The sequence below is a fragment of the Triticum dicoccoides genome, chromosome 5A (genome assembly GCF_002162155.2).
Source record: "Triticum dicoccoides isolate Atlit2015 ecotype Zavitan chromosome 5A, WEW_v2.0, whole genome shotgun sequence".
Lineage (NCBI taxonomy): Eukaryota > Viridiplantae > Streptophyta > Magnoliopsida > Poales > Poaceae > Triticum > Triticum dicoccoides.
In genome coordinates, this window is record NC_041388.1 from 111,364,245 (window position 1) to 111,375,265 (window position 11,021).

Consider the following 11,021-nt stretch of genomic DNA (forward strand, 5'->3'; position numbering starts at 1 on the left):
TGAGGTGGCCAGCGGGGAGCGGCCCCGATCCGATCGGGGAAGGGGAGAGGGGCGTGGGGGGATCGAGGGGGAGTGGGTGGGACTGGGGCGGACTGGTTAGGGTTTCGAGAGGGAGTGGGGTGAAGGGGGAGGGGTTGGGCTGGTTTGGCTAGTGGGCTGGCCGGCTCGGCCGGTTGGCCCCGGGGGAGGGTTTGGTCTTTTTCTTCTTCTTTTTGTTTGTTTGTTTTAGTTTTACTTTTTGTTATATTTTTTTGTTTTATTTTAGTTACATATTAAGTTTAGTTTAGTAAAACATGACTATAGCTCCTAAAATAACATGTTGGCCCGATATAAAATAGTTTAGTATTTTATAAAATACCAAAGGCGTTTAAATAGTTTTTTTGCTATTGTTTGAATCATTTTAGCGTATTTAAACCTTTTACAAAAATGTGGTTCCTCCACCATAATGACTTAGGATTTATTTGTCGCATTTCGAACATTTTAGTTTTAACATTTGAAAACTTTTGATGTTTGCCTTTATTATAAATTTGAATTTGATCGGGATTTGACTTAACGCGAGATTAACAACAGTGACCTCGGTGACGTGGCATCATTAGTAGAGGTTACTGTAGCATGATTACATGGGCGTCACAGTTTTGCTGTCTCAGAAAGGGCTAGTGAGATATCACTATTGTCATATTATATCATGGTTGTTTTCACAACGTGTTGCCGTTTGAGAAATCTTATTATTGCTCGCTAGCTGATTATGTCATTGATATGAGTTAATATAATCTTTAAGAGTTATTGTCGGCATAGTTAGTTATAATGTTGGCTGAAAATCTGGGTGCTGTTTAAGCTTATTTATGCAAACAAAAGCAAAAGGGTTTGTAAAAAAATTTCTTTTTCACTTTCACTTTATCAACTGAATTGCTTGAGGACAAGCAAAGGTTTAAGCTTGGGCCGGGGAGCTGATATGTCTCCAACGTATCTACTTTTGCTAACGCTTTTCCTCTTGTTTTGGACTCTAATTTGCATAATTTGAATGAAACTAAACCCGGACTGATGTTGTTTTCAGCAGAACTACCATGGTGTTGTTTTTGTGCGGAAATAAAAGTTCTCAGAATGGAATGAAACTTTGCGAGGAAGTTTAATGCAATAAATAAGAATTTTTGGAGCCAAGATCCACCGGAGAGGGGCACCTGGGTGGGCACAACCAGGGCGTGCCCCACTCTTCTGGCGCGCCCAGGTGGGTTGTCCCCACCTAGTGGCCCCGCAGACCCTGAAACCGACGCTATAAAATCCTATTTTTTCAGAAAAAAATCAGGGAGAAAGAATTATCGCGATCCATGAGACAGAGCCGCCGTCACCTCCCGTTCTTCATCGCGAGGCCAGATCTGTAATCCGTTTGAGGCTCCGGAGAGGGGGGTCTTCGTTCTTCGTCATCACCAACCCTTCTCCATCGCCAATTACATAATGCTCCCCATCGAGAGTGAGTAATTCCTTCGTAGGCTCGCTGGTCGGTGAGGATTTGGATGAGATTCATCATGTAATCGAGTTAGTTTTGTTAGGGCTTGATCCCTAGTATCCACTATGTTCTTAGATTAATGTTGCTATGACTTTGCCATGCTTAATGCTTGTCACTTTGGGCCCGGGTGCCATGATTTCGGATTTGAACCCTTTATGTTATCACCATTATATCCATGTTCTAGATCCGATCTTGCAAGTTATAGTCACCTACTACGTGTTATAATCCGGTAACCCCGGAGTGACAATAGTCGGGACCACTCCCGATGATGACCATAGTTTGAGGAGTTCGTGTATTCACTATGTGTTAATGCTTTGTTCCAGCTCTCTATTAAAAGAAGGCCGTAATATCCCTTAGTTTTCAATATGGACCCCGCTGCCACGGGAGGGTAGGACAAAAGATGTCATGCAAGTTCTTTCCATAAGCACGTATGACTATTTACGGAATACATGCCTATATTATATTGACGAACTGGAGCTAGTGCCGTATCGGCCTAGGTTATAACTGTCTCATGATGAATATCATCCAACAAGTCATCGATCCAATGCCTACGGATTTATCTCATATTGTTCTTGCTAAGTTACTACTGCAGCATCACTGCTACACTTGCTACAAAATTACTGCTATCATTGTTACCATCACGATTGCTGCTGTCATGACTATCAAAACTATCATATTATTTTGCTACTGATTACTTGTTGCAGATAATTAATCTTCAGGTGTGGTTGAATTGACAACTCAGCTGCTAATACCTTCAAATATTCTTTGGCTTCCCTTGTGTCGAATCTATAAATTCGGGTTGAATACTCCACCCTCGAAAACTGTTGCAATCCACTATACTTGTGGGTTATCAAGGAGCCGTCCGCCACCTTGTTCTTCTTCGCGGACACCTTGCCCTTTTTCGCCCGCACCGCATTTGGGAGCTTCGAGAGGGGGCACGTGGCTTCACGGTGGGCGCCGATGCGATGTCACCCGCCGTCGAGGTCGTCCGTGGCGGCATGAAAAGGCCGTGCGCGATGCCGGTGCTTGGAGGAGCACTGGCGGAGGCGAAGCAAAAACTCCCCGCGCTAGGGTTTGCGGCGATGGCGGAGGGGTCGCGGGAGTAGGAAGGGGTGAGGGGTTGACTGCGCGGGCGGGGCGGAAGCGGCGCGGCGGAGAGTGTGCGGCGCGGCAGAGAGTGTGCCGCGCGCAGGAGCGGGCCAGGAAATAAACGGCGCGAGATGGCGTTTCGGAACACGCGCTGAAATCTTTTTGCCGCGCGCGGTTATGACGCCTCCGTTGGAGCTCCCAAGCGGTTACGCGCGCACTAAAACCCCAAAATTTCGAGCGCGACTGTTGGAGATGTTCTTACAAATATAGCATCGGTTGGTTGACCACCTTACACATATGTTTTTACACATATTGAAAATACCGTACAACAATTGTTCCAAGTTCTAGAGTTCATAAAAAAACATTCAAACTGTGACATTTGTATGAAAACTGGCCACTTAGGAAGTGTTCGGAGTCCCTCCGCTCCTAGACCCGGCTCCACGGAGCCGGCAGAGTTATAGACTAAATACTGGAGTTGAAAATTAGGTGCTTCTTAACTCCTCTAATTTCACGCATCTGATGGATGTCCGAACAGGGCCTTAATTAACGCTTACGAACTCTTAACTCTACGATGGATCGTGCATGGCGTAGAAGTACGGCAAAGCCAGAAGGACATACGACACGGAAGCTCTGTGCTCTAGTTGTCGGCGACGATAGTGCGGATGACCATGTCGGTGTCCTCCGCCGCCGCGGCGCCGCGCTGGAGCATGGACGACTGGCAGAGGACGATCTTGAGCTCACCGGGCGCGCGGCAGCTCTGCGGCACGGGCTCCACGTCGGTCGACGTCGTCCTCGTGAGCGGGCAACGGTTCTTGAAGTACCCCGCGGGCCCGTGGCACGCGGTGCCTTCGGCGGCCCGGTTGTCCGGAGGGCAGTCGCAGTTGAGGTCCACGGCGCAGCCGAGCGCCGGACACTGCCCGCCGCCGGCCTGCGGACTCAACACCATCGGCACGTTGAACCCGTTTACGAGACTGACGCTGTACGCGGCGAGGTCCAGGTTCCCGCTGTCGTGGACCGTGATCTGCGCGACGGTGGATGGCGGCGCGTCGCCCGTGAAGCACCCGCGCGGCGGCAACGTTCCGTCGTCGCAGCCGGTGCGGGCCGCGACGCGGCCTGCCCAGAAGGTGGACGGAAAGGTGAGGGAGAGAATCGCGTTGGTGTCGAGGCGCGCAGCATTGTCGGAGATGGAGGGAAGGCCGGCGTTGGGGGTGACGAGCGGCCAGACCGGGTGCGGACAGAGGTTGTGGATGGTCAGCTTGGTCGCCGACGAGAAGGCGGCTAGGGCGGCAAGGACGAGGAGGACGAAGGCGAGATGCTTGGCCATGGCAGCTACAGCTACTAGCTAGCTTGTGACTTGAGAGGGAGGGAAGAGAGAGGAGCTGCTGGTTTCTACTACTTTTGTAGGCGAGGCTTGTCGCTCGGGCTGAGTCGCGTGGAGAAGCTGAGTAGCAGCAGCTAGCTACCTTTTGCATTTGCTTTTGCTTTTTTGAGAGAAAGCAGCAGCTTCCTAGTTGTGCCAAATGATCAATGCAGCGGGGCTGGTGTCGTGGGAAGGGGAACGTATCCGGTGCGTCTGTCTTTGTGGTGTTATCGGTGCACCAAATGTCGGTGCACCAGATGTTCGTAGTACATTTTAATATGTTTGAAGAACAGGAAACAAAATTCTATATCACGTTGACACATCATCAATGTATATTTTCATAAAATTTCATATCAAAATTCAGAACATTGCCCAAGATACAAATTGACAAATTTGGCATCAATGATAATGGGCCAAATCTAAAGCCCAACTTATTTTGTATACTATTCAGTGTTGAATTTATCATTTTTGTTTTTCCAGGTATGTTTCAAATTTTGATTTGAAAATTTGTGACATGATACGTTGATGTTATGTAAATATGCTATGGTTTTAGAATTTTTTAAACATTTTAAAACATACTACGGGAGTTTGGTGCATCACAAGCACTGTGCACTAGATATTCTCCCCGTGGGAAGATGTGAAAGTATCTAGTGATACCAACTCTCACATGCTTTCATTTAAAAATAATAATTTAAATGATTCAAAAAGTTCCAAAAAAATGAATGTTCCCAGGACAAGACCTATGTCTACAACTCCTAAAAAATTTGGACCATATTTGAAATAAAAAGTGAAACATAAAAAAGGTAAATCCAGATGTGAATTGTGTCTTTTTTGCTTTTGTCTTTTGTGACATTATTCATGTTAGATTTCTCTATTTTGTTTCTCTATGCGTATTTCAAATTTATATGTGAAATTTTTTATAGGTTGTAAACTCATGTCTATTGGCCCCTCGCAAAAAATTCAGAATGTTTCTAAACGTCTAAATTTCTTTTTTTAAGTTGGGATCATGGGAGCATTTAAAGGTTGGTATCATCTATCTCGTGGGAGGTAGCTACCCAAAGCAAGGTAAATAGTATCAGGTTTGTAGTCAATTGTTAGCCGTTGAATCTTGGGTCTTTGTGTAGAGATTCGTGCTGAGCAGAGCCAAACGGCCCTCGCAGCACTTCCTTCCACTGCTTGCAGCACTTCGTTCTATCGGTTGCGGCGTTCGTCTCGATGTTGGTTATAGTATGTTGTCTTATCGGTCACATCATTCACCATCATCACTTGCAGCACGTCGTCCCATCACTCACAGCTTCCGCCATTGTCATATGCAGCATTAGGTCCCATGGTTACAACGTTTGTCATCGTTGCTTGCAACATTTGTCATCGTTGCTTGCAACATTTGTCATTGTCATTTGTAGCATGTCGCACCACTGGTTGCAACATTCAGTCATGTCATTCATAAAGCCGCAACTATGTTGACGTCACTCCTTAGAGTTGTAGGCAAACCCAATAGTATAGTCAACAACGGACACGGATTTGGTGAACATAATACCATGCACATCTCTTATAAAAAGTAAGTTAAAATAATAGAATAAATAAACAAATGATTTTTTGTAACATAATTCGACCGGTACTCACGTAAGAAGTTTCAAGAAGAAATAACATCCATGGTATTCTATGCAAAAATGAAAAAAATGAAACTAACAAAATATATCATTTGATGAATACTAAGGTCTCAATTGCAATTTCTTCATAAGAACACCACGGGTTTAAATATTTCATGAAACTTCGCACGCTAGTAGAATGGTTTATCAAGCTTGATACTTCAAAATTCAAAAAAATGATTCTAGCATTACTATTTTAAAATTTTACTATTCACATGGGTGGGCGTGAGACCATGTTCATCTTTGTATTGCCACGTCACCTAATAACCTATCCATGCAGCAGTTAGCTGTAGTTGCATGTTTTTTCATTAATGTGTGGCCACAATTTTTTCTCACAGGGGGTGTTGGAACTTGTGCTACACCCGGATCTAAATATACATCACGCTTCTCTTTTTTTCAAATTCAAAATCATAACTTTTTTCAAACTTTGTGAACTTTTTCTAAATTTGTGTTTCAATTTTGCAAAATTTTCTAAATTTATGAACCTTTTCAAATTGGCTAACCTTGTTCACTTTATGAACTTTTCATCAAATTTTGTGTTTTTTAAATTCATGAACTTTTTTCAAATATACTAGCCTTTTCAAATTCGCAAACCTTTTTAGAATTCATGAACTTTTTCATATTTTGTGAACTTCTTAAACTCGTGAACGTTTCAAAATTACATTTTTTTCAAATACATGATTTTGTAAGAGTCAACGGGTCAAAGGTCAAAGATCAATTGGTCAATTAGTCAAAGACTAGATTCGGTTTTTCTACCTGGACCTGCAGGGACTTGTGAGTGAGCAAACTCATGGTCGAGCGAGCAAACCTAATGAGAACAGCTGCACGAGCACTCGATTTGGCGCGTGGAGCGCCAAATATGGACTCTCCTTGCTAAGAGCAAGCCATAGACTCACCCCTTGGCAAGCCCCTATCGTTGGAGTGTTGTTGGACGAGGCGCCTAGTTGGTCCCCCACAGATTGGGCTATTGTCAGCTTGAGCTGGCCTATAGAGTTGCCCGCGATGTCGTGGTGCTGGGGATGGACTAGTTAGGGCATCTCCAATGATTGTAAGATAGTTGTTGGTAGACTTTGCCACATAGGATTTTTGATGATGTGTCATACAATAAATGAGGAAAGAGAGGAAGATTGTATGTACACTAGTAACATACATATCCCTAGGCTATGTTACTACCTTCATAGTGGGTAGTAACTTAAGTGTGGTAACATGCAAAGATTCATTTATTAGGTTATAGACTCATATTGCATTGGGACATGTGATGTTACAGTAACTAGCTAAGTTACTACAAGTACCTCTCTCCTCATTAACTCATTGCCACATAAGCAAATTTGCTGAGTTGGACTCGATGTTACTGCTGAAATTACTCCCACTATGGCTAGTCTGAACCAACACCCCTTACACAAACTCCAATGTAGAATGAGAGAGCACCTTATTTATTATCTTACATCTTATTGGACAAACTAGATACAATCCATTGGAGTTGTTGTATGTTAAGATGTTGGTTGATGACATGGTATATTTTGCCAACAAACCAACATACAAGCTGTTGAAGATGCCCTTAAAGGGTACGTTTGGTAGCTTTTGCACGGGCAGTTCCAAGGTCCCCTGGCACTACCACGTCGTGCGTCTCAATGTTGCACGTGCTGTGTGTTGGGCGCTCCTCCATTGGGCAGTTATTTTTGTTTTTTGGGTTTTTCCTGGGTTTTTTTTCTTTTTTTTACGTCTAGTGGGAGTGTGTGCTTCCACGCGAAGCACAATTCTGCATGAAGCATAGATGTGCTTTTGTGCTTCCCTAAAAGTGAAGCACAGATGTGTTTCCGCCTGAAGCACAATTGTGATTTTATGCTTTCCCAAAAAGTGAATCACATGTATGCTTCCACATGAAGACACAATTGTACTTCCTGAAAAGTGAAGCATAACTAGTATAATTTTGAAGTACGGGTTAGTACATTTTCTAAGCATAAATTTCGTCCAAAGAATATTCATCCAATCCTATCAACATGGGTTCTAGTTTCGAAGATCTCGACGCGAGAAACACAATGGTGAAATAGTTTGTGATTTGGATACACAACTAACAAGATGAAAGGTTTTAGAAAAATTGAATCTAAAAAAGCACAAAGAAACCCACTTGTTTATGTGGGAAGAAATCTCAATGAAACTCTCAGGTTGCGACAAGTTCGCACATGCAATGCGTCACTTGTCAACATTAGAAGTGATGGGAATGGACATTGCAAGGGCAACCCTTAATTAGTGATTCAATGTCTTCTTTGTCGATTCATCTTCTTCATCTGTGTTGCCTAAAAAATATTCTTTATCTGCACCATGCAACAATTATACTCTTTTTCATCTCTATGTAACTATCGATTTGATCCCTCGCTAGCCCTAGGACCGGGAGTAGTAAAAGTTTGAACCTTAGGTGTCCATTACCCATCGCTCAAGCACTCGTGTCTGTAGGCTCCATGGCTACCCCACCCCCACCCCAATGGCCCTTTGGAGTTGTTTGTGAGATTATCTCATGATGTTTTTGGTGTGGTGAAATCGAAGTGTGGCGGTGGGGCCCTGGTGGCAATGATGATAGGCGATGGGGCCCTGGTGGTGACGTCGATAGGAAGCAGGTAGTCTGTTCAGTGGTCTTTCGTGGCATTAGCCTTTCATAGTTCTCCTTCGGAGCTCTTCAACATAGTTGGAGTTGCGCTACCCTCGGTGCAGGTGGTTGAGTTCTGTCACGGGTCTTGGCGGTTTTCGTCTGGTTTTTCATTAATTAACTGGAAACTCTCTTATGACTAACTAATGGATGAGGAAAAAATTTGCCTTTGTTTTAAAAAAGTAAAGATAAAAAAGTTACAACACAAGGAATGGAAGAAGCTAAAACTAGAGTGCACAATCAATTCTATTAAATCCATACATTGTTAAGTATGGTGATGTTTCCTGTTACGACAACCAAAACACGCTCAATGCGCCAAAAAAGAAAAAAGGAATGTTAATATCAATATAAGAGAACATAATTTTTCTATTATTAAGAAAATTGTATTCCTTTCGAAGCATATTATAAATATTAACATGAGATTCTAATTTATTTAAAACAATAGGAAAGAGCATGTATGTATTGTTCACCGGTTGCATGGGCCACCAATGTGTTTATTTGAATGACACACTTGATACTCAGAAACAAGGACAGGGGGACATCACCCTTCCTCGCTTCAACATCATCATCATCCTCGAGTATATTCTCTATGAGCTCGATGATGAGGGTGTAGCGATCCGACCTCAAACGGTCATATCTCTGTGTATAAGTGTCATCCCTGGATCGGTAATGCTGACACACACAGTACTCGAGGATTTATAACAGAGTGCAATCACACACTTATTACATCGAATGTCTCAAAGAGAGTACTTATTTCAATAATATGGTTGAAGGCCATCTAAGTAAGATAAGTGCAGAAGCTTCGAAGGTAAATGAGTCCACCAACTCCAACAACATAGCTGAGTGCATGACAACAACCTAGCGCACCTTACTCCTCGTCTGAAAACTCTGCAACATAATACGTTGCAGCCTGTGTAGGTCAGCACATGGAATATGCTGGCAAGATAACACTATAGAGCAATGAACAAGTAACAACTATAACTATATGCATATATGGCTGGTGGAGGCTCTATGGTTATCATTTTTGCGTAAAGCCAATTTTTCCTACAACAAAGGAATATATTTTATTTAACTGCAAAGTTTGTTGAAAACATTGAGAATGGTAACCCCATCTCAATCCCAAATTAATAATCAATAATCCCTCAGATTAATTAAGTAAAGTGATGAGATCAACATAGTAATTCAAGCACCAGACACTCAAGATGTCCATAATAGGGGACACGGCTAATCATGATTAGTTTATACACTCTACAGAGGTTCGCGCACTTTTCCCCACAAGACTCGATCTCCTCTGTTGTATTTCTCGCACTACATGGTGTTTGAGAAATGGATGACCGAGATACAGTCTTTCCGAGGAGGTCCCCTTAACCGATAGATAGGCTGGCACACCTACAATCCCCTACATCTGCTAGCCCATCATGGAAAGGTTTCCCACAACTTACTCAACTATGCCAGAGCCCATAGTGGCTTGTGGCTGCACACGGAAGTTTCCAGCATGAATAACATAATGATCCCTTTGAGCCTGGGTGGCGAAGCATAGGAAAAATCACACGGATACCCCAGGATTCTCCTTGGACAACACTGGATTTCCCCAGGTGCCCACAAACCAATCCACCCAGATGTGTGTTAAAGTAGCCACCTTAAGTAATCCCTTAGTTCATAATAATACTCGCAACTGTCATGAAACACTCAAACCAAACCATGTCTACGAGCATAACATAGCAAAGTATAATAAGTGTAACGTAGTAACTCTCATGGTTTGAATGAAAGGGCAATAGGTACTACCTCAACAACTACTTCCCAATACTCACACGTTAAACAGATCCTACTCATGCAATGTTTGAGGATTGAAACTAATGCATAAAAACTGGGTTTCATAGCTATGAAACCCAAACTACGATCAAAAGTAGTTGTTCTCTACTGCATTGGTCTCAGTCCTCGAACATTGCATGAGTAGGATCTGTTAACATGTGGGTATTGGGAAGTAGTTGTTGAGGTAGTACCTATTGCCCTTTCATTCAAACCTTGGGAGTTACTACATTACTCTTATTATACTTTGCTATGCTATGCTCGCAGACGTGGTTTGGTTTGAGTGATTCATGACATTGGTGAGTGTTATTATAAACTAAGGGTTTAATTAAGGTGGCTACTTTAACACACATCTGGGTGGATTGGTTTGTGGGCACCTGGGGAAATCCAGTGCTGTCCAAAGGAGAATCCCGAGGTATCCGTGTGATTTTTCCTATGGTTGGCCACCCAGGCTCAAAGGGGTCATTATGTTATTCATACTGGAAACTTCTGTGTGCAGCCAAAGCCACTATGGGCTCTGGCATAGTTGAGTAAGTTGTGGGAATCCTTTCCATGAAGGGCTAGCAGATGTAGGGGATTGTAGGTGTACCGGCCTATCTATCGGTTAAGGTGACCTCTTTGGAAAGACTGTGTCTCGGTCATCTATTTCTCAAACATCATGTAGTGCGAGAAATACAACGGAGGAGATCTAGTCTTGTGGGAAAAAGTGCGCAAACCTCTGCAGAGTGTATAAACTAATCATGGTTAGCCGTGTCCCCGGTTATCGACATCTTGAGTATCTGGTGCTTGAATTACTATGTTGATCTCATCACTTTACATAATTAATTTGTTGGGTTAATGATTATTAATTTGGGATTGAGATGGGGTTACCATTCTCAATGTTTTCCTTTGTTGTAGGAAAAAAATAGCTTTTCACAAAATGATAACCATAGAGCCTCCACCAGCCATATATGCATATAGTTATAC

At 43.1% G+C, this 11,021-nt stretch overlaps 1 protein-coding gene across 1 annotated transcript; it reads right to left on the bottom strand.

The window, feature by feature from the left end:
* Positions 1-2,873: 2,873 nt before the first annotated feature.
* Positions 2,874-3,941, bottom strand: LOC119297064 (osmotin-like protein). The gene has a single exon (XM_037575011.1). The coding sequence runs from the start codon at positions 3,915-3,917 to the stop codon at positions 3,231-3,233; it is 687 nt and encodes a 228-aa protein (XP_037430908.1). The 5' UTR covers positions 3,918-3,941; the 3' UTR covers positions 2,874-3,230.
* Positions 3,942-11,021: the final 7,080 nt, after the last annotated feature.

What these genes read in the sequence shown, in the direction of transcription:
- LOC119297064 (XM_037575011.1), bottom strand. Translation starts at nt 3,917, where the DNA reads ATGGCCAAGCATCTCGCCTTCGTCCTCCTCGTCCTTGCCGCCCTAGCC.